Here is a 24,784-nt window from a genome sequence, read left to right as displayed (position 1 = left end):
TATTTTTCAATAGTAAACACCACAGTACTCCACTGTTCGTGGTTGGTTGAATCCGTGGATGTGGAGGAACAAGGGATATGGAGGGCTGACTGTAAAGTTATAGATGCGTTAACCCCACGTTATTCAAGGGTCGCTATTAATCACATTTGGAAATATGGAAAGGAGAAACTCCTGGTATTATACCAACCTCGTATAACCGCCGGTGGAGTTTTGGAGTGTTACCTTCCTCTCATCTTCCCCGTGCTTCTCAATCTGTGTCTGCATACATGGTTAATAGCTGATATTTATTGGGAACTTACTTAGTGTCAGTCCCTGTTTCAAACTTTACGTGTCTTTCAACTCATTACAACAACTATATGAGGAGAGCACTGATTATCATCCTCATTTTTCAGCTGGAGGAAATTGGGACCCAGGGAAGTGAAGTAACTTGCCCACTGTCACCCAGCTAGGAGGTGGCAAAGCAGGGTTTCACCCAGACTCCAGAATCCCTACTCTTAATATACAATTGTAATCATGAAAAACAGTTTGTATCCTGCTTTTTCACATGAAAAAAGAAATCTTAACATTTTGTTACATGTCCTTTATTGATTTAAAAATCAACACACCAGGGCTTCCCTGGTGGCGCAGTGGGTGGGAGTCTGCCTGCCAGTGCAGGGGACACGGGTTCGGGCCCTGGTCTGGGAGGATCCCACATGCCGCGGAGCAACAAAGCCCGTGAGCCACAACTACTGAGCCTGCGCGTCTGGAGCCTGTGCTCCGCAACAAGAGAGGCCGCGACAGTGAGAGGCCCGCGCACCGTGATGAAGAGTGGCCCCCGCTCGCCGCAGCTGGAGAGGGCCCTCGCACAGAAACGAAGACCCAACACAGCCAAAAATAAATAAATTAATTAATTAAAAAAAAAAAAAAAATCAACACACCAGTGTATTAGGGCAGAGATACCAGTCAGTTTAAGAATGAATCCCAGGACTTCCCTGGTGGTGCAGTGGTTAAGAATCTGCCTGCCAATGCAGGGGACGCGGGTTCGAGCCCTGGTCTGGGAGGATCCCACATGCCGTGGAGCAAATAAGCCCTTGCGCCACAACTACTGAGCCTGTGCTCTAGAGCCTGTGAGCTACAACTACTGAGCCCGCGAGCCACAACTACTGAAGCCTGCGTGCCTAGAGCCCCTGCTCCGCAACAAGAGAAGCCACTGCAATGAGAAGCCCACATACTGCAGCGAAGAGTAGTCCCCGCTCGCTGCAACTAGAGAAAGCCCGTGCGCGGCAACGAAGACCCAACACAGCCAAAAACAAATAAATAAATAAATAAAAATAAATAAGTGGACTTTCCAATCTTAATTTAAAAAAAAAAAAAAAAGAATGAATCCCAGGACTTCCCTGGTGGAGCAGTGGTTAAGAATCTGCCCGCCAATGCAGGGGACACGGGTTCGAGCCCTGGTCCAGGAAGATCCCACATGCTGCGGAGCAACTAAGCCTGTGTGCCACAGCTGCTGAGCCCGCGTGCCTAGGGCCCGTGCTCCGCAACAAAGAGAAGCCACCACAGTGAGAAACCCGCGCACTGCAACGATGAGTAGCCCCCGCTTGTCAAAACTAGAGAAACGCCCACGGGCAGCAATGACGACCCAGCGCAGCCAAAAATAAGTGAATAAATAAATAAATTTATCTAAAAAAAAAAGCATGAATCCCAGACCAGGATGAAGTTGATTGAGCTTAATAGCACATCTAAAGAAGGAATGTGATAGAGAAGAGGTGTGGGTCAGCCTTAGAAGCTTATAAAGAGAAATCAAGGCAATCACTGGTAATTCCTACCGGATGGTTTGCTGGGGGAGTGAGAACCTTAGCTAATATACGCTGGTATTTGTGTAAGATTGTCAGGTGCAGTCCCTACTGAAGAGATGAACATGGGATTGTAACAGCTTGGCGTAGTCTTGTCTCACTGGCGGTATCCTCTTATTCGTTGGCAGCTCAGGTCATCTAACTCAGCTCTGTTCTGATTCAGTGCTCGCTGAGCAGCCCTTTCCTTATGACTTGGCTTCCAAGGTGTAAAACTGCCTACAACGTGAGAACAGGCTGCAAGTGTTGTTCTTTGGCAATTAATGCCTTGTTGTATATTTAAACAAAAAGATTGTGTTCTGTTTTGGGTTTTTTTGTCTCATTAACTGAGCTTATGCTGCAGAGCTGAAATCTATTTTTGGAGTGCTGAAAAAAATGAGGTTCCCCAGACCATAAAGAGAGGGTTAGACCGTGGACCATGGTTACTTTACCAAGGCATTACTGTCACTGTGTGTGGCTCCCAGGAGGCCTTTTCCTAGCAGATGGAAACTCAACCCTGCTATCTCTCTTATCTTTTCCTAGTGTCCATACAATTGTTAACAACTAGGTAACATTCTGTGAAGTGATTTAGCACAATTTACTTAACCATTTTCCTATTATAGTATATTTAGATTATTTCTATGAACACCTTTTTTTTTTTTTTAACAGGGTGTTTTTGTTCTGTTTTGCTTTATTTCCTTAGGAAAAAAAGTATCTAGTTCACAATTTCTGAATAAGAATGCCTTATGTTATGCTTATTAGCAGAAGGGGTAAATGCATACTGAATATTTTTTACTCTTCTAGGCACTACTGCTTTGGAATGAACCACTGCTTGGCTTCCTGGCCCTAAATTAGTCACTTTTTTTTTTTTGGCTGTGTTGGGTCTTTGTTGCTGTGCATGGGCTTTCCCTAGTTGTGGCGAGTGGGGGCTACTTTTCATTGCAGTGCTCAGGCTTCTCATTGCAGTGGCTTCTCTTGTTGCGGAGCATGGGCTGTGTGCGCGTGGGCTTCAGTAGTTGCAGCACGCGGGCTCAGTAGTTGTGGCTTGTGGGCTCTAGAGTGCAGACTCAGTAGTTGTGGTGCGTGGGCTTAGTTGTTCTGAGGCATATGGGATCTTCCCAGCCCAGGGATTGAACCCACGTCCCCTGCACTGGCAGGCAGATTCTTAACCACTGTGCCACCAGGGAAGTCCCTATTCACTTTTAATTTATCAGAAGTATACATTGTACCATTTGCCTTAAGTGAACAAAAGCCATTAAACTTCTGTGGAGCCGAGCTTCCATATTGATACTGTTTGAATATACAGAAGCAATTTTGTTATTTTACCTACATACAGACATACCTAGGTTCAGAGTTCAGATTTGCTATTTTATCATTTTGTTTCTTTAGGCAGATGATTTACCCTATTTGAACTTCAGTTGGCTGGCATGTGAGAGGCATGCACAGTATTTTGCTATGATAGGTACGTTAACCACAATGTGAAGGAATTTTTGGCATGATCAGAACTTTTTTTTTCCCCTTTCTAGATGTTACTATTCATGAGGATCATTGGGTTGGTGAGACAGTACTGCAATCAACATTTACCAGTCACTTATTAAATCTTGGGAGTTATTCATCTGTCCATCCTGAAGAATGTAAGACACATTTTAAATATAATAATTTCTTAGTATTTGAAGTATATTAGAAAAAAGTACGGTTAAAATGGTAATGTTACAAAATGTCTTCTAAACAAGTTAGCTGAAAGGTATTGGTTTATTTTCTTAATAAGAATGAAAATAGAACTTACAAAAATGAACTTGTACAGTATAATCATATTTAAGAAATATTGGGGGCTTCCCTGGTGGTGCAGTGGTTAAGAATCCGCCTGCCAATGCTGGGGACGTGGGTTCAAGCCCTGGTCCGGGAAGATCCCACATGCCGCGGAGCAACTAAGCCCGTGCGCCACCACTATTGAGCTTGCACTCTAGAGCCCGCGAGCCACAACTACTGAGCCCACGTGCCACAACTACTGAAGCCCACGCACCTAGAGCCCGTGCTCCGCAACAAGAGAAGCCACTGTAACGAGAAGCCCACACACTGCAATGAAGAGTAGCCCCCGCTCGCCGCAACTAGAGAAAGCCGGCGCACAGCAATGAAAACCCAACGCAGCCAAAAATTTTAAAAATAAATAAATAAATAAAATAAATTTCATTTAAAAAAAGAAAAAAAGAAATATCGGGGTTCATGTTTCATTTTCTTATTTTTCTTAGAGTCAGTATAGTCATGGTTCTTAACCTTTTAGCAAGTCATAGACCTTTTTGAGAAGCTATGGGCCATGTCTTCAGAAAACTAGACTTAAGTGGATAGATATAAAACCTTGCATATCATTCCAAGTGGTTCCAGGGACCTCCGAAGTTCTTCTGTGGAGTTTCTGAGCCTCTGGAATTCTTGAGGTAATGAAAAGAGGGGGTTGTATGGCAAATACATGTTCACTACTAAAAGAAACTGCCAAACTATTTTCCAGAGTGGCTCCTACCAGCAGTGTATCTTGTAGTTTCTCTGCATCCTTGTCAGCATTTGGTATTGTCCTGTTTTGAAATAGTAGCCATTCTAATCAGTGTGTAGTGATACCTCATTGTGGTATTAATTTGCATTTCTCTAATGGCACAAGACAGATCTAATAGAATATAACTAAGGACATAAAAGATCTAAATAACATAGTGAACAGTGTTGATCCTATGAATAGGGTAGATCTTATGGATATAAATTGAACTCTACATTCTAATGATAGAAATATGCATTTTTGTCATGTGCCCACAACACAGGAAAATTGATCCTATTAGGTCATAAAGAAAATGTGCTGTACAAACATGCTGATCAAATGGTATAAAACTAGAATTTATTAACAACAACAACAGCAGGTCCTATATCTGGAAATTTTAAACCTATTAAAAAAATCCTGGGTGAAAAAGGAAATACAAACTGATATTATAGAATTTAAAAAAAATAATGACAATGAAAACACTGCATGTCAGAATCTCTGGGATGCATTTAAGGGAGTTATCAAAGAAAAATTTATTAGCTAAACTCTTTTTATCAATAAAAATGAAAGAATAAAAATAAATGAATTAAATTCCAAACTCAGAAAACTAGCAAAAGGACAACAAAGTAAAGCAGAGAAACAGGAATGAAATAATAAAGGTAAAAGCGGAAATTAATAAGAATAAGAATTTAAAAATGATAATTTTAATAATAAATCAAAATCTTGTTTCAAAAAAAGATAGATGAACCAACTAGTTAATTTGATCAAGAAAAAAGGGAGACATGCACCCCAATGTTCATTGCAGCACTATTTACAATAACTAAGACATGGAAGCAACGTAAATGTCCACTGACAGAGGAATGGATAAAGAAGATGTGGTATGTATATACAGTGGAATATTACTCAGCCATAAAAAAGAATGAAATAATGCCATTTGCAGCAGCATGGATGGACCTAGAAATTATCATATTAAGTGAAGTAAGTCAGACAGAGCACTCATATGTGGAATCTAATTTTTTTAAAAAATGATACAAGTGAACTAATTTACAAAACAAACAAACTTACAGATATGGAAAACAAACTTATGGTTACCAAAGGGGAAATGTGGGGAGGAGGGATAAATCAGGATCTTGGGATTAACATAAACACATAACTATATATAAGGTAGATAACCAACAAGGACCTGCTGTATAACACAGGGAGCTCTACTTGATGTTCTGTGATAACCTATATGAGAAAAGGGTCTAAAAAAGAATGAATATATGTATATGTAAACTGAATCACTTCATTGTACACCTGAAACTAACACAACATTGTAAATCAACTATAATACAATAAAGTTAAAAAGAAACAAAAGAAAAAGAAAAAATAAAAAAAGGAGAAAGCACAAAGATACAGAATAAATGACAAGGAGGAAATAATCATTGAAACAGAAGTTAAAAACCAATAAAAGGGAACTTCCCTAGTGGCACAGTGGTTAAGAATCTGCCTGTCAATGCAGGGGCACAGGTTCGATCCCTAGTCTAGGAAGATCCCACATGCCGCGGAGCTACTGAGCCTGTGCGCCACAACTACTGAAGCCCACGTGCTCTAGGGCCTGTGTGCTGCAACTACTGAGCCCACGCGCCTAGAGCCCATGCTCTGCAATAAGAGAAGCCACAACGATAAGCCCACGCACTGCAACGAAGAGCCTGCGCTCACTGCAACTAGAGAAAGCCCGCACGCAACAATGAAGACCCAAGACAGCCAAAAAAATAATAATAATAATCATATGTTAAAAAAATAAAAGGCTATTTTACAGAACTTAAAGCAAATAAATTTGAAAAAGCTAGATATATAATTTTCTAGGGAAATACAGATTGCCAAAATTGATCCCGTTAGAGATAGAAAGCTTAAACTGACCAGTTTCTATAGAAGAAATACAGGGCATTCCCTGGCCGTCCAGTGGTTAAGACTCTGTGCTTCCACTGCTGGAGGCCCCGGTTGGATCGCTGGTCCAGGAACTAAGATCCCACAAGCCGTGAGGTGCAGCCAAAAAAAAAAAAAAAAGAATTAAGGAACTACCATACAAAAAAGTGCGAGGCGCAGATAGTTTCACAGGAAATTATACCAAACCTTCAAAGATCAGATAATTCCAATGGTGTTAAAACTATTTCAGAGTATTTTTAAAAATTAATTAATTTATTTTTGGCTGTGTTGGGTCTTTGTTGCTGTGCGTGGGCCTTTCTCTAGTTGGGGCGAGCAGGGGCTACTGTTTGTTGCGCTGCGTGGGCTTCTCATTGCAGTGGCTTCTCTTGTTGCGGAGCACAGGCTCTAGGCGTGTGGGCTTCAGTAGTTGTGGCATGCGGACTAAGTAGTTGTAGCTCACGGGCTCTAGATTGCAGGCTCAGTAGTTGTGGTGCATGGGCTTAGTTGCTCCGTGGCTTGTGGGATCTTCTGGACCAGGGCTCCAAGCTGTGTCCCCTGCATTGGCAGGCAGATTCTTAACCACTGCGCCACCAGGGAAGTCCCTATTCCAGAGTATTGAAGAAGGAAAACTCCTAATTCCTTTTATAAAGCAAATATAACACTGACACCTAAACCAAATAAAGACATTACAAATAAAAATACAAACCAGTATTATACATGATTATTGGTACAAAAGTTTAAACAGAATTTTAGTAAACAAAATCTAACACCACATTAGGAAAATAATGACCAAGTGACATTTATTCCAGAAATGGAAGATTTGTTCAGTATTAGAAGATGCATGAGTATCATATTTCATATTAATAAATCTAAGGAAAAAATTATATGACTATCTCCATAGATGTTGAGAAATCCTTTGACAAAATTCAACATCAATTTATCATAAAAAGCACTCCAGGAAGTAAAAATTGAGGGATACTTTCTCCTTCTATCAATAAGTACAGTTTCAGTACACTGCTACAGTTACAATACAGTTGATAGTGTATCAATAATATACATATACTTAGCCCTAATGCCTAATCTTATTTAATGGAGAAACACTAGAGGCATTTCCACTAAAATCAGTAATAAGATAAGAATGTTCACTATCTCTGCTGTTCTTCACCATTATATATAGACTTATTAACCAATGCAGTTAGACAAGAAGAGACATTTGAATGGGTGAAGAAGAATAAAAACTATCTCTATGTAAAAATGCTTTGATAACATATCTGGAAAACTCCAGGGACTCAAAGATAAAATCAGTTCAAACAATAAAAGAATTCAGTGGTGTAACAATACAAAAATTACTGTTAAAAAAAATCAATAACATTTGTATACACAAACACCAAACAAAGGGCATAATGGTAGGAAAATACTCATTTACAATAGTAATAAAGAAGATACTTCAGAATAAATTAAACAAGAAATGTGCAACACCTATATGAAGAAAAATTTTAAATACACTAGAAAAAAATGAAGACATGAACAAATGGAAAGACAACATTCCCTATTCTTGGATGGGATGACTCAACATTATAATGATACCAATTCTCCTTAAGATAATTTATAAATTCAATGCAGTCTCAATAAAAATACCAACATGCTATGTTATGGCATATACAACTTGATACTAATATTCATATGGAAAAACAAACATGCAAGAATAGCTAGGAAAACAGAAAAACTAGGAAAGCTAGGAAAAAGAAAAACTATGAGAGACTAGGCTTATCAGGCATTGAAACATACTCTAAAGCCCCCATAATTAAAGCAGTGTGATACTGGTGCATGAATAGGCAACTAGTGGAACAGAATAGGAAGACCAGAATTAGACCACATATGTATAATTTAGTATATGACAAAGATGGTAACTGAAACCACTGAGGTAACGGTTAGCTTTTTAATAAATGGTGCTGAGGTAACTGGGTAGCCATTTAGAAAAAGATAAGATTATATCCATTTTGGAACCAGATAGGGTAAGGGAGTCCCCAGAGAAAGAGAACCAGGCATGGCTTTCTTGACACAAGAGAAGCCATTTTTGGCCTAAGCCATTTTGTGGTCTAAGCATGGCCATAATGCTTGTCCTTGAACAGGTCTCAGTAATTAATTATCTTAAAGGAACAAAGGAATGCAGAAACCAGTGACTGTTATCAGGGAAGAGAAGTAACAATAACAAAGATAAAATATCAGTTGTAAAGATTCCCAGTTCTGTTTCAAAGGTAAAGATTAGCCTGAATTACTGAACCACCAGATCAACTGGAACGTAAGGGATGATGATATTGATCTTTTCCAGCTTGGACTCTGCCAACCGCCTGAGTCCCTTCATGAATATGCATACACCAGCCCAAACCCCTTCATGAATATGCAGGTACCCTTAGCTTAAAACTTATGCAATTTTGCTGTTCGGGGAGACACTGCTTTGGGAATGATCACCAGTGTTCTCCTTACTTGCTGCGAGTTCTAAATCCTGCCTTCTCCCCATCTTTGACTTGGTAGAGTCTTTTGACTTGACACCCACGAAAAGGTGAACTGAGTTTTCAGGTAACAAATTCTCACAGCAAATAGAAGAATAAACTCCAAATGGATTAAGAATCTAAATGTAAACAGATGGAGAGATATACCATGTCCTTGGATTGGAAGAATCAACATTGTGAAAATGACTATACTACCCAAAGCAATCTACAGATTCAGTGCAATCCCTATCAAACTACCAATGGCATTTTTCACAGAACTAGAACAAAAAATTTCACAATTTGTATGGAAACACAAAAGTCCCTGAATAGCCAAAGCAATCTTGAGAAAGAAAAACGGAGCTGGAGGAATCAGGCTCCCTGACTTCAGACTATACTACAAAGCTACAGTAATCAAGATAGCATGGTACTGGCACAAAAACAGAAATGTAGATCAATGGAACAGGATAGAAAGCCCAGAGATAAACTCATGCACATATGGTCACCTTATCTTTGATAAAGGAGGCAAGAATATACGATGGAGAAAAGGCAGCCTCTTCAATAAGTGGTGCTGGGAAAACTGGACAGCTACATGTAAAAGAATGAAATAAGAACATTTCCTAACACCATACACAAAAATAAACTCAAAATGGATTAAAGACCTAAATGTAAGGCCAGACACTATCAAACTCTTAGAGGAAAACATAGGCAGAACACTCTATGACATAAATCACAGCAAGATCCTTTTTGACCCACCTCCTAGAGAAATGGAAATAAAAACAAAAATAAACAAATAGGACCTAATGGAACCTAAAAGCTTTTGCACAGCAAAGGAAACCATAAACAAGACGAAAAGACAACCCTCAGAATGGGAGAAAATATTTGCCAATGAAGCAACTGACAAAGGATTAATCTCCAAGATTTACAAGCAGCTCATGTAGCTCAATATCAAAAAAACAAACAACCTAATCCAAAAATGGGCAGAAGACCTAAATAGACATTTCTCCAAAGAAGATATACAGATTGCCAACAAACACATGAAAGGATGCTCAACGTCACTAATCATTAGAGAAATGCAAATCAAAACTACAATGAGGTATCACCTCATACTAGTCAGAATGGCCATCATCAAAAAATCTACAAACCATAAATGCTGGAGTGGGTGTGGGGAAAGGGGAATCCTCTTGCACTGTTGGTGGGAATGTAAATTGATACAGCCACTATGGAGAGCAGTATGGAGGTTCCTTAAAAAACTAAAAATGAACTACCTTATGACCCAGCAATCCCACTACTGGGCATATACCCTGAGAAAAATGATAATTCAAAAAGAGTCATGTACCACAATGTTCATTGCAGCACTATTTACAATAGCCAGGACATGGAAGCTACCTAAGTATCCATCGACAGATGAATGGATAAAGAAGATGTAGCACATATATACAATGGAATATTACTCAGCCATAAAAAGAAACGAAATTGAGTTGTTTGTAATGAGGTGGATGGACCTAGAGTCTGTCATACAGAGTGAAGTAAGTCAGAAAAAGAAAAACAAATACCGTATGTTAACATGTATATGGAATCTAAAACAGATGGTTCTGATGAACCTAAGGGCAGGACAGGAATAAAGATGCAGACGTAGAGGATGGACTTGACACGGGGAGGGGAAGGGTAAGCTGGGATGAAGTGAGAGAGTAGCATTGACATATATACACTACCAAATGTAAAATAGCTAGTGGGAAGCAGCCGCATAGCACAGGGAGATCAGCTCCTTGCTTTGTGACCACCTAGAGGGGTGGGATAAGGAGGGTGGGAGGGAGATGCAAGAGGGAGGAGATATGGGGATGTATGTATACATGTAGCTGATGCACTTTGTTATACAGCAGAAACTAACACAACATTGTAAAGCAATTATACTCCAATAAAGATGTTAAAAAAGAAGATGAATTACAAAAAAAAAAAAAAATCTAAATGTAAAAAATAAAACCATATAACTACTAGAAGGAAACATAGATGAATTCCCCTCTAAACCTGGTGTAGGGAAAGTCTTTCTTACTATTACTCAGAATCCAGAGGCAGTAAAATACAAGACTAATACATTTACCTATGGAAAAATAAAAATTTGAATGACTAAAAACAACAAAACACAGCTGGCATACTTGGAGGGAATATTTGCAACATACATCTAAGACAAAAGGGTAGTATTCCTAATATGTGGAGAACTCTTAAAAATTGAGCAACAGCGGACCTGATGGAAAAATGAGAAGTAGACGCGAGAAATTCAAGTTAAAACAACACAGATGTCATTGTTCACCTATCAGATTGGCAAAAATTAAAAACTAGGACAACACATTCTGTTGATGAGGCTGTGGGGGAGAAGGCTCTTTTACACATCGCTGGTGGGAAGGTAAATTGCCACAACCCTTCTGGAGGGATATTTGGTGATACCTAACAGAATTACGTATGTACGCAGCTTTCAACCCAACAAGCTTACTTTTAGGAATCCATCCTGAAGATACAACTATCAATACAAAAATATGAAAATACATCGGAACAAGGTTATTGTTTGCAGTATTGTTTATAATTACGAGACATTGAAAAAATTGAAATGCTCATACATAGAATGGTTGATTAAATTATGGTACAGTCACATAGTGGAATACTATGCAGATGTAAAAAGAAAATGAAAAAGAGTCTATGAAGTGATATGAAGTGATTTCCACGACATATTGTTATGTGAAAAATAGAAAGCCCCCAAAAGCGTATGTAGTATGCTATCCTTCATCTAAGAAAGAAGGGAGGAATAAGAAAATATACATGTAACTCCTCATTTGTGCAAAAAAAATGCAGAAGGGATAAACCAGAAATAAAAAGATTGGATACCTGCAATCTTGGGAAAGGTTGGGAAAGGGGTAGAAAGAAAGAGGGAATGGAAATAGGGTAGCATCTATGAGAGAGATGAAAGAGGGAATGGAAATAGTGTAACATTGATGAGGAGGGAGCGACACTTCTTTGAGTATGTCTTTTTGTGTGGCTCTGTCTCACAGAACCACAGTGATGTTTCATATACCCCCGAAAATAAACGATTAAAACCAATTAGAATGTGGTGGAGGGGGAACCCAAAATGGAATGAACACTGACAAATGAGCCTAACAGTATTACAGATGAATAAAATAACTACACAGAAGGGTGGGGGGAAAAAGAACAAACTTAAGAAACTGGAAAACAGTGTATTGACTGGATTCTGTAAGGCTAAGGAAAAAAACGTACATAAATGCTGTAATCTAGTTAGTAAAAGTGTTTCTCAAAGAGGAATGGATTAGCAACAACTCTGTATATGTACTAAAATTGAACAAGTAAGTAAATAAATTGTAGATAATGAGAATTGGGTTTCTCACTGTTAAAGAAAGAAGTTATATTTAAAAAAGAAGGAAGGTTAAAAGGAACCTTTTGGATTAGAGCTAGAAATACTAGTATAAGCTCATGGTTTTCAATATTATAGATAGATAAGCACATAGATATAGGGATACAGAAATATAGATATATGTGTATAGGTGGGCTACTATGCTTAGTACATATATTTCCTAGTTCTGTCTGCTGAGAGGACACAGAAGTAGTGACACCTCTGTAAGAATGATCATACCTAGGGCCCAGATCTTGGTCTGTAAAAGGAACCAGCACTGCTAGAAGTGGTTGATTACAGGACTGGGACAGCGAAAATACAAGAAGAGCCTGGAACATCTGGTGGTGTCAGAAAAGGGTTGTTTTGAAAGAACACAAGAGCCAACATGAAGGAGTACCTACTGGCCAAAACTGGAACAATTTAAGGAAAAAAAGAAAAGATAGTATTGGATTATAGCCCATAGAATAAGATATTTATGGGTTCATACCGAAATAAACATTCAACTGACTGACTGACTTACAAAATAAATTAAGTAAACAAATAAACAAACAAATAAGAGCTCTTCTTCACAATTCCAATGAATAAATTGGAATTCCAATGAATAAATGTGAGAAGAAAAAGGAAAACAGAGAATTACCATAAGGTAACCACTTCAGTAATAAATATTGCAAACAAGGATCCACTGATTGATAGATGCTAAAATTAGTAGATGGAAGTTTGGGGAGAAATAACATTGCATAGTCTCAAAATGTCTCCCCAAGGTAGTTATCAGCTTACAAGGAGAAAACCAACTTACAAGGCAGACACCAACTTAACTGGGTGATTAAGGTAAATATCAGTATTAAGGATATCATGAATTCCTTGCTATGTTGCACTGAAAGGGAGACAGCATAATTTTTGTGGTATTCTTGCCAAAAATGCATAACCTCATTTCAGTCATGAGAAAACATTGGGGAAACCCAAATGGAGGGACATTCTACAAAGTAATTGATCAATACTCTCCAGAAGTGTCGAGGTCATGAATGACAAGAAAGACTGGGGACTTCCCCAGTGGCGCAGTGGATAAGACTCCATGCTCTCATTGCAGGGGGCCCGGGTTCGATCCCTGGTCGGGGAATTAGATCCCACATGCGTGCCGCAACTAAGACTTCGCATGCCACAACTAAGGAGCCCATGTGTGCAACTAAGGAGCCCACGAGCCACAACTAAGGAGCCTGCCTGCTGCAATTAAGACCCCATGCAACCAAATAAATAAATAAATATTTTTAAAAAAAGACTGATAACTACTGCAGACTGGAGGAGACTAAAGAGAAATAACAACTAAATGTAATGTAGAATCCTGGATAAGATGCTACATAGAAGAAGGATATTAGTGGGAAAATTGGTAAAATTTGAGTAAGATTTATAGTTAATATTTAAGCAGTATTAATTTCCTGTTCATAATTATTCTGTACTTATGAAGATCTTCACATTAGAGGATATAGGATAAGGAATATAAGAGAACTCCACTATTTTTGCAACTTTTTTGTAAGTCTAATATTAGTTCAAAAAAAAGAAGTTAAAAAAAGCCATATATGTTCACCTCAAAGGTACAAAAAAGCTTTTGAAAATAAAATTCAACCCTTATTCATTGGGACTAGAAGGAAATTTATTTTAAATTCATAAGGAGTATCTTTAAAAAATCCAGAGCAGATATCTTAATTGGAGAAATATTAGAAACATTCCTTAAAAAATTAGGAACGAGACTAGGATGCTGCTGTTACTAATTTTATTCAGCATATTATTGGAGATACTAACCAGTGTGAGAAAACATGGAAAGAGAAATTTCCAAAAAGATTGGAAAAGAAGAAATAAAGCTGTCATTATTTATAGATGATGTGATGGATTATTATAATTATTATTTATAGATTTACAAAGGATCTTTCCCCTCTTAAAACTACAAGCAAATTATTAGAAATAATGGGAAAGTTTAGCAAGGTGGCCAGGTGTAAGGTTAATATACAAAAGTCAATTGCATTTCTAGAGTGGAGTGACTAACAACTAGTAACACAAATAAAGAGAAGACACCATTTACAATATTATCATGTGGTACTAAATATCTAGTAAGAAATTTAACAATTTTGTTGTTAAAAAATTAAAAATTAAGAGAAATTAAAGAACTAAATAAACATACTTTGTTCATTGAAAGGTTTAACATTGTAAAGATTTCAGTTCTCTCCAAGTTGATCTATAAATTCAGTAAAAATCCAATCAAAATCCCAATAAGATTTTCATGAAATTTGATAAGATTATTCTGAAATTCAGTAAAAATCCAATCAAAATCCCAATAAGATTTTCATTAAATTTGATAAGATTATTCTGATAGGTAAAAGAGTAAGTGGTCAAAAGCAGCCTGGGCATTTATTGTATTTATTTATTTATATTTATATATATATTTTTTTAGCCTGGGAATTTTTGAAAAAGAAAAGCAGGAATAATTTGCCCTCTTAGATATCAGGATTTAGTGTGAACCTATAGTAATTAAAAACGGTATGGTTTTGGCCAGCTGAAGTCAGCCAATTTTTAATTTTGGGATTTCTTTAAAGGATTAAAGTTTAGAAAAAAAGAAGATTAAAGTTTAATCTTTTATTATGAGCATACGAAGTTGCTACATCTTCAAAAGCATATTTCCAAGGAGCTAAATGGCTTTTATAAATGTTTTATAGATGTTAATACAATGGAAGGGTAAAGAATGTTTTACAATAATGAAAATAACATGGTATGTAAATATTCTGCAAGGGATTTGAGAGACAGATGTTGTAGATAGTTCTGGTTTTAAGACTGATCTAGATTCAAGTGAGATTGCTCTAGTTCAGTAATTTCATAAAAATCTTAGGATCTAATTCTGGGTGGAGAATATCCTATGGAACCTGGGGAGCTTCAGGTTTTGTAGAACAATGTGAAAAACCTTGAGCGAATTAAATAACCTTTAGAGGTTACTTCAAATTTGTTTTTATACTTACATAGGAATTTACATTGCCTTGTTTTTCACAGGTTACACAAGTTAGTAGCTAAATAAAGTATGTTCTAAGGCTTTTTTTGTTTGATTTAGGGAAATAGTTAACAGTTGATACTTTGAGAATATTGCAATTGTTTTTCTTCTGAAAGAACAAGTCAATTTGGTTAGTTTAGTTAAGAGTTTTTTTTGTTTTTTTGTTTTTGCAAGTTGTTACAACTCATGAGAGCATTCTTACTTTTGATCAATATGTGTATTGTGCTCTTGTTCTTTCCTCATTACAGTATGGTGTTATAAATTTTAATAACCTAGTCCTGATAATGTGACAGGATATAAATTTATCTTAAATATTATTAAATTAAGTATATAAATCTAAGTTTTAACACAATGTTTTCATGAAGTAGACTATTTTATTTGAAATCTAAGTAATCAGATGTTTCTGTACAAATTTTTATGAAGTAAGAATAAGTAAATAATTTGATATTAGCAATCTGTTTTCCCCCAAAAAAGCTCTTATTGTAGATAAAGAATAAAGCCCAGAGATGTTAAGTACAAGTTCAGAGGAGTCATTATTGACAAGGTCAGAATTGAACCCAGTTTTTCTGATTCCAAATGTGCTGGAAATATTGTGAAGGAGGAATCAGGAGGCCTGGTGAATAAACTGGAGCTGTGGAAGGAGATATCTGGAGTTGGGTTTTGCTGTAACCTAATTGGTCTCCTTATCCCCACTCTTCCCCTTTTTCTCATTCATCTTTCATACTGTCTGTTCTTTTCTCTTATGCTCATTATCTTTGTTATGCTATCACCATTATTTTATAAAATTCATTTAGGAATTGAGTGACCTTAATTAGAATAGATTTCATGTATCAGATTCTAAAAGCTTTAGAACATTTGTTTTTATCCATCCACTCAGCTGTGCCAGAAATCTTGATGTCTTCTGCAGTTTTTTCTTTACCCTCCACATCTAATTGCTTCTTGGATTCTACCTCAGAACTAGTTCACAAATCTATCACCGTTTTCCCCTTCAAGCAGTCTTGCCTGGTTTCTAGCCCTTTCATCTGCTGGATGGTCACTAGCCTTCTAAAAGTTCTTCCTACTCTTTCGTCTATGAAAATTGATTCCTCTACATTAAAGCATCCATAAACTTGGATGGGAAGACCTTACATCTTTTTTTTCTTTCCAGTTTTATTGAGATATAATTGACATACAGCACTGTATAAGTTTAAGGCATACAGCATAATGATTTGACTTACATACATCATGAAATGATTATCACAGTAAGTTTAGTGAATATCTATCATCTCATATAGATACAAAATTAAAGAAATAGAAAAATATTCTTTTTCCTTGTGATAAGAACTCTTCGGATTTACTCTCTTAACCATTTTCATATATAATGTACAGCAGTGTTAATTATATTTATCATGTTGTACATTACACCCCTAGTACTTATTTATCTTATAACTGGAACTTTGTACCTTTAGACTGTCTTCATCCAGTTCCCCCTCCCCCCACCTCCATCTCTGGTAACAGTAAGATATTACATCTTTGTTTTCACTAATTGCTTATTGAAAATTAGCATTTCCTTCCATTATGAATAAGGTGACAATCCTCAGTAATATTATCAATACTTGTGACTTGGTCACCAATGGAAAACACATATATTTTCATATCACATTACAGTTGTTGAAGATAACTTGAATATCATTTATGCCCATGATACTTTGGCATACTTTGAAATTATAGTAGTTGCTGCATACTCTGCTGTATCTTGTTATTTAATGTTTTAATGAGGCTCATAGGTTATCCCCAGTTTTAAAAATATTTTGATTACTGTATTTCCATATAATTGGTTTTACTATCCTATTTCATTTCATGAACTTAAAAATATTATTCTGTAATAAAAATGTTCTAAAATTAGATAATGGTAATAGTTACACAACTTTGTGAAATACTATAAAAAACACTGAATTGTACACTTTAAAAGGGTGAACTTTATGTATGTGAATTATATTCCAATAAAGCTGTTATAAAAATATTATTCTGGGGACTTCCCTGGTGGCGCAGTGGTTAAGAATCCGCCTGCTACTGCAGGGGACACAGGTTCGAGCCCTAGTCTGGGGAGATCCCACATGCCACGGAGCAACTAAGCTCGTGTGCCACAACTGCTGAGCCTGCTCTCTAGAGCCCGTGAGCCACAACTAATGAAGCCCGCTCACCTAGAGCCCGTGCTCCACAATAAGAGAAGCCACCGCAATTAGAAGTCTGCACACCGCAACGAAGAGTAGCCCCCGCTCGCCGCAACTAGAGAAAGCCCGCACACAGCAACGAAGACCCAACACAGCCCAAAATAAATAAATAAATAAATAAACTCTATTCATTAAAAAAAAATTATTCTGATAATGGGTCTCTATGCTTTATCAGAATATCAAAAGCGTCTAAGGTACATAAAGGATTACCAGCCCCTTCTCTTTACCTGGAAATATACTTTCCTTCCCAGTTACTACCTAGAAACCTTCTATTAGGCATTTTTCCAAAACCTTGCTAAATATTTCCTCAGTAAAGCCTCTTCCAACTTCCCGGGGCAGTTCTTTTGGTGTGCTCTTAGGAATGCTTACATATACTGCATATACCCTAAGCCCATTGTTGGTTATCAACCTCTAGGTTGATAATTTCTTCAGCCTTGGGTTCATGTCTTTGTGTCCCTAGCACCTGGTATAATGCCTGGCACGTAGCGGATGGTCTACTGATGAGTGAGTGAATAATGAGGCTTTAGTGTGGCACAAGAAATACATTAGGATGAAAATGATACTGGGAGAAGGAAAGAAGAATCATTTATTTTTTTCTATTGAAATCAGTTAATAGACTCTGCTTTTTAAAAAGTACTCCTGTTTTTTGCTAAGATCTTATTTTTCGTCAACAATCAGTCATTTATTCAAACATACCTCCCTTTCCTTCAGGGAAATTAAATTTTAATCAGCAAAACTCATCAATCTGTACATTTAAAATGTGTATTTTATTGTATGTAAAGTACATATTAAAATGAGGAAAAAAATTGAGACAGGAGAGAAAAACATCTAAGTAGCATAATGACTTAAGAATTAAATAATCGATCTAACAATCAAGAGAAATACAAAGTAGCGCATGCACAAATGCCAAATGAGAGTTAGAGATAAAAACTAAGTTCAGGGGAAGGAGAAATCACTGGGAGTCTATAGTGGTTGTTTTTCTGTGTAGTATTTGGATGGGGAGAGAGGAGGATGACAGCATTATAGCCAGTGAATATAGTGAAGGCAGAGGCTTAGCAGTGGCAAAGAATAAGGCATGTTCTGGGAGAGCCAGTTAGGGGAGTCTTCGAGTATTTCAGATGAGAAATGCTAACAGTCTTGAGGAAGAATAGCAGTGGTTGGGATAGTTGAGGAAGACGTGATCAAATCAGACTCCAGGAGTTAGGGAACTGGTTGGATACAACAGGGTAATGGAGGAATCAAAAAATAATTGAAATATTGGTCTTGGTTAATTGGTGGAAAAATGATATTATTAACAAAATAGAGAAGTAAGGGAGCAGGGCAAGTTTTTTGGAGATGGTAAATAATTCCATTTCCATTGGTTAAAAATAACAAGCTTATTTTGGCATCTAAACTGATTCAAGAATAAGCTACATGTTTTATAGAAATGAAAACATGTTTTACATTTAATCACACTTTACAACATAAACAATTCTAAGAAGATATCATGTTATCAGGAAAATATAATGTTTCCATTTTTTGTACATGTGATCTTTTTTTTTCTTTCTTTCTTAGATTCCAGTATGGTTAGTGATATTGTACTTCAAGACTTACTGGCATATGTGTCTTCAAAACATTCCTATCTCAGAGATCTTCCTCAGAGGCAGCTTCAGAAAATGAGCAGTATAGAATTTGTAGAATTGGAGCAGCTTCAGCCAGACGTGTTAGTCCATGCAGTTCTAAGAGTTGTTGATATCACTATACTGACAGGTAAACATTTTGGGTGCCTCCTTAATTTTAGGTTATAAAAAAATTAAGATACAATAAGGACCTACTGTATGGCACAGGGAACTATACTCAATATTTTGTAATAACTTATAAGGGAAGAGAATCTGAAGAAGAATATATATATGTATATTCTTCTGAATCGTGCTGTACACCTGAAACTAACACGATATTGTAAATCAACTATACTTCAATTAAAAAAAATTAAGATACAGGACCGTCTTAGTGTACCATTTGGTTATCAGTAGATATCATTAGACACTGAAGTACGGTATCACATGTAATAGAGTAATGCCAACTAAAATACTCCTTTTCCTTTTCCAGAGGCATTATACAGTTATAGAGGACAGAAGCAAAGGAAAGTTATGTTAACAGTGGAACAGGCCCAAGGTCAACATTATGTGCTTGTATTATGGGGTCCTGGAGCAGCCTGGTACCCTCAACTTCAAAGGAAAAAAGGTAAATACACCAAAAAGCATTTAATCTATTTATAGTTAGGTAAATGATTAATGCTTATGAGCCTAAGATGAAGAGACTCTGGAGATCAGACTACGTTTGAAATATAATTGATCATGATTGAATATTCTTTTGCAGATTTCTTCTGTTATAATTTTATACCTCCTGTAAGCAATTCAGTGATCTAAAAAGTCCTCTACAATTAATGGTAGCAAAATAAAATCTTCTGTTTATTCCCAGGTATACTACTTTACCTTTATAGTGAAGATCTTACCTTCTTTGGATAATGTTGTTTAAAAATTTAATTCTGGAGACGCTTCTACAATTTTTATTCAGCCAAAGTACTCTGATAAATAAACTGCTCTCTGGTTATAGGGCAGATGTTAGGGGAGTTGCATTAACTCTTTCAAGTCGCAGTGTTACTGTTTAATAAATTACCGTGCCCTAGGTTTTTATTCCAGTTGTTTTAAAAGTGTGGACTATTAGCCATCCATAGAATGTTCATGTTTAAAGTATGACACATGATTACATTTTTCTTTAAAGCATAAGTTAATCACTTATGATGTATTGAATTAAATGGAATTGATGTTTCAATTAAATAGTATAACATCTTCCTTTTGATATTGTGAGATCCTTTAGCTGCAACAATCAGAAACAGTTTAATTACTGGCTTATGAGTTATTTTACTCTGCTAAATTAATTCAGAGATTAAGTATGTGACCCATTCTTTTTTACCTGAAAGAGTTAATGTTTCTTTGCAAACTTCTATTTCAAAATAGTTATCTAAAGATAAGATCTATCACATTGTCTCTCTTAATCATTAATAGCCCGTAACTAGGATTTGACTTTTGACTTTTATGTTAAGATCAAACAGTGACAAACATTTGTTTGGTTGAGAAATCTGAAACATGTGTCGATTATAGACAAACCATCGTTGTTGACCACCATGTCACGGCCAGGAACATGAGTCTACTGCATGCTGAGCAGAATGTAGGTCGAAGGTGTCATTCCAGTTACAGTGGAGCTGTAGCAAAGCAGATTGCTCCATGCTTAATATGAATATTCTTTTAAAACTAATAGTTATTTGGTTAATAGAAGAGGAATTGTAGTTATCTCTAGATAATTCTGTGATATTTAGGTTAATATTGAAAATTTATGAATCCAGGAATTAAGGTATAGTTGTTCTTTGTTCATTCATTCAGCATATTTATTTATAATCATTGTTTTTTAAGTTTTAATATCCACCTTAATACCTCAAGATCATTCTTTCTAAAATGGGAAAATACCAAGTTTGAAGAATCATTTAAGTAAGTGATTCTACTTTCACAAATTGTTAGCATTCTGTCTATTCATTTAGTATTTCTTTTTTTTTCTTAAGGCATCCTCTGTATTATTCTTTCTGTACTGGGCCCTGGTTTTACTTGTTCCCAAGGAAAACAAACTCACATTTAGGTAATATAATCAGAAATGATCATCAAGCAGTCATTACTGAATACTGGAGATAACAGAGTCAATGTTTTAGAGAAGAATAATAAGAGACTAATCCCCAATTTGCGTTTTTTAGAAATATGCGTTGTTAGTAGGAATTTGGTATGCCTCATGTGTAGCAAGCATTGGTCACAGTTTAGGTCCTAATGACGGTGGGCTAGGGACATAAATTACACTTCTTGGGAATTGGGTATGCATAAAATAAGCTATTCAGAACTAAATGCCTTTCCAATGCAATATTCTCCTGAAATCATTTAATAGAAGTCTAATATTTAAAAAATAAAACAGATTACAATAAAGTACTCTCATGACATTACTAATTAAGCACAGAGTGATACAAATGATCTCAACCTTTATAATTATACTTCATGCAAAATCACAGTTATGTCTGCATGGAGGTTTGATATCCGTACATGCCCTTAATTCATGATTCAAATATAGAATTGTATCACGAATTGTCTCAGTACTGGTCAGTCTCCCTCAGACCTACTAGCTTAACTCCTTTCTGCTACTTGAACATGCCAGCCTTTTTCCTGCCTTGGGATCTTGAATTTACATGTTTCCCCTGCCTAGAGTGCTTTTTCCTCCAGCTCTCCCACATGGATGGCTCTCCAATTTCATTTCCCCAGAGAGGCCTCACACACGAATATACATAATCACTCCCTATCGGGTCACTCTTTGTTTTTTCTTGGCTGCATTGGGTCTTCGTTGCTGCGAGGGGGCTTTCTCTAGTTGCGGCGAGTGGGGGCTACTCTTCGTTGCGGTGCATGGGCTTCTCATTGCGGTGGCTTCTCTTGTTGCGGAGCACGGGCTCTAGGCGCACGGGCTTCAGTAGTTGTGGCTCACAGGCTCTAGAGCGCAGGTTCAGTAGTTGTGGAGCACGGGCTTAGCTGCTCCACGGTATGTGGGATCTTCCCGGACCAGGGCTTGAACCCGTGTTCCCTGCATTGGCAGGCAGATTCTTAACCACTGCGCCACCAGGGAAGATTCTTAACCACTGCGCTACCAGGGAAGTCCCAGGTCACTCTTTGTAAAGCACTCATGCCACCTAACACAGACAGATGATCCAGCTTATTTGCTTGCTTGGTAATTAACTAAATTTCCCAGTAGGTTGTAAAGTCTGTGAATAAAAGCACCCTGACTAGCTTGTTCACCATTGTATCCCCATCACACAGCACTGCCTGTGCTAGTAGATATTTTCTTTATGAATGAATGAAGAATAAAGTACAGATCAGAGGACTTCCCTAGTGGTCCAGTGGTTAAGACTCCATGCTTCCACTGTAGGGGGCATGGTTTCAGTCCCTGATCAGGGAACTAAGATCCTGCATGCCCCTCAGCATGGCCAGAAAAAAAAAAACAAAACAAAACCCAGATCAGGCAGCCATTCAAAGTTCCCACTGTCTTTAAGGAGTAAAAGACTCAAGTTTGAGGAGGAGATAACTTGGCTTGTTTCAAATGATAAGAAAAGAATCACAAAGTTAAAAATGCATGCACATGAAGGTTTTGCATCCATTGGATGTATTAAGAAATTATATTTGAACTTGGACACTGAGGGCTTGTAGTTAAAACTAGAACTCTATCGTGGTTAACTTAAACAATTAAGGGGGATATATTGCAAGTATACAGGAGTATGTCATAGTACATAGGACAAGAGTGATGGGTTTCAGGGGGACTTGGAACTAGGAGCTGAAAAGGTTTTTGGGTCCCAGGCACCATCTCCATGGATCTGCTTTATTCATTCAGTCTAGACTTTCCCTGCTTCTCAACCTTATGGAAAGCAGATGGTTACTCTGTAGCTCCTATTTTACTTTTCCTTTTAAGAGACCAGTTCCATTTCTAAATTCCCAGCAAAGAGAATCTGATTGCCTAGATTGAATTTGATTCAGTCAGCTGTGGCCTGGAGGACAGGGTCAAAAAGTAGGCAGTTCCCTGTCGGTCCAGTGGTTAGGACTCTGCACTTCCATTGCAGGGGGTATGGGAACTAAGATCCCTCATGCTGCACTAAGCGGCCAAAAAAAAAAAGAAAAACAAGTACCAGTTGGAGTATCTGAGCTTATTTCAGAGGGTGAGGGAACAGTTAAGGGGGTTATTTGTGGTCTGGTAGACACACAAAGATATTCACTATCAAAGATATGTATGTTCACTAGCCTGGAGAGGTGTACATTATAGAATATTTAGTTTAAAAAGGTAGGTTATAGGGACTTCCCTGGTGGCGCAGTGGTTGAGAATCTGCCTGCCAATGCAGGGGACACAGGTTCGAGCCCTGGTCTGGGAAGATCCCACATGCCGCGGAGCAACTGGGCCTGTGAGCCACAATTACTGAGCCTGCGCCTCTGGAGCCTGTGCTCCGCAACAAGAGAGGCCACGACAGTGAGAGGCCCGCGCACTGCGATGAAGAGTGACCCCGCTCGCCACAAGTAGAGAAAGCCCTCACACAGAAAACGAAGACCCAACACAGCCATAAATAAATAAATAAATAAAAATTTAAAAAAAAAAGTAGGTTATAAAACTTCATGTATAATAGGACCCCATTTTAATAAAAGTGGATATATAAGTATGTATATACACATTAAAAAATCTGGAAATACAGGGACTTCCCTGGTGGCGCAGTGGTTGAGAATCTGCCTGCCAATGCAGGGGACACAGGTTCGATCCCTGGTCTGGGAAGATCCCACATGCCGTGGAGCAACTAAGCCCATGCGCCACAACTACTGAGCCTGCTCTCTAGAGCCTGCGAGCCACAACTGCTGAGCCCGCGTGCCGCAGCTACTGAAGCCTGCGTGCCTAGAGCCTGTGCTCCACAACAAGAGAAGCCACTGCAATGAGAAGCCCATGCACCGCAACGAAGATTAGCCCCCCATTCACCGCAACTAGAGAAAGCCTGTGCGCAGCAAGGAAGACCCAACACAGCCAAAAATAAATAAATAAATAAATAAATTTTAAAAAAATCTGGAAATACAGATACTAAAATGCTAGCAGTGGCTATTTCTATATAGTAGTATTATGTGGTTTTTATTTTTTCTTTATACCTTTAGTTTGAATTTTATGCATGTATGGAGTCTGCATTTATTTTTTAAACCTTTTAGTATAAAAAACTTCAAACAGGGACTTCCCTGGTGACGCAGTAGTTAAGAATCTGCCTGCCAATGCAGGGGACATGGGTTCGAGCCCTGGTCCAGGAGGATCCCACATGCCGTGGAGCAATTAAGCCTGTGCGCCACAAGTATTGAGCCTGCGCTCTAGAGCCCGTGAGCCACAACTACTGAGCCCATGTGCCACAACTACTGAAGCCCGTGTGCCTGGAGCCCATGCTCCACAACAAGAGAAGCCACTGCAATGAGAAGCCTGCGCACCGCAATGAAGAGTAGCCCCCGCTCACCGCAACTAGAGAAAGCCTGAGCACAGCAACGAAGACCCAATGCAGCCAAAAATAAATAAATGAATAAATATATTTTTTAAAAAACTTCAAACATATAGACAGAATAATATAATTAACTGAAGTACCCATTATCCATTTTATTGAAACATGGGCAATCTTATCTTACCTATTACTTTTCTTTTACTGTCTAAATATTTTACAAAAAGTATATTTTATTTTATAATTTAAAAATTAAAGCAAATTTTTTTCCTTTAAAAAGTAGATAATATTTGGAATATCTAGCTAACAATTTGAGAAAAAAATAAGAATTAAACTTATACTTTA

The 24,784-nt window shown here is 37.5% G+C and overlaps 1 protein-coding gene across 1 annotated transcript in view; it reads left to right on the top strand.

Moving 5' to 3' along the window:
* The window catches only part of SHLD2 (shieldin complex subunit 2), a 94,312-nt gene that overhangs the window by 47,255 nt on the left and 22,273 nt on the right, over nucleotides 1–24,784 (top strand). Inside the window, exons 4-6 of the mRNA XM_061196609.1 lie at nucleotides 3,338–3,445; nucleotides 18,928–19,122; nucleotides 19,462–19,596. Of these exons, the coding sequence (XP_061052592.1) occupies nucleotides 3,338–3,445; nucleotides 18,928–19,122; nucleotides 19,462–19,596 (438 nt within the window). The remainder of the gene's footprint in view (nucleotides 1–3,337; nucleotides 3,446–18,927; nucleotides 19,123–19,461; nucleotides 19,597–24,784) is intronic.

The sequence above is a fragment of the Eubalaena glacialis genome, chromosome 1 (assembly GCF_028564815.1).
Source record: "Eubalaena glacialis isolate mEubGla1 chromosome 1, mEubGla1.1.hap2.+ XY, whole genome shotgun sequence".
NCBI classification, from domain to species: Eukaryota; Metazoa; Chordata; class Mammalia; order Artiodactyla; family Balaenidae; genus Eubalaena; species Eubalaena glacialis.
The sequence above is the reverse complement of the archived record's forward strand: the minus strand, read 5'-3'. Positions and strand labels throughout refer to the sequence as shown.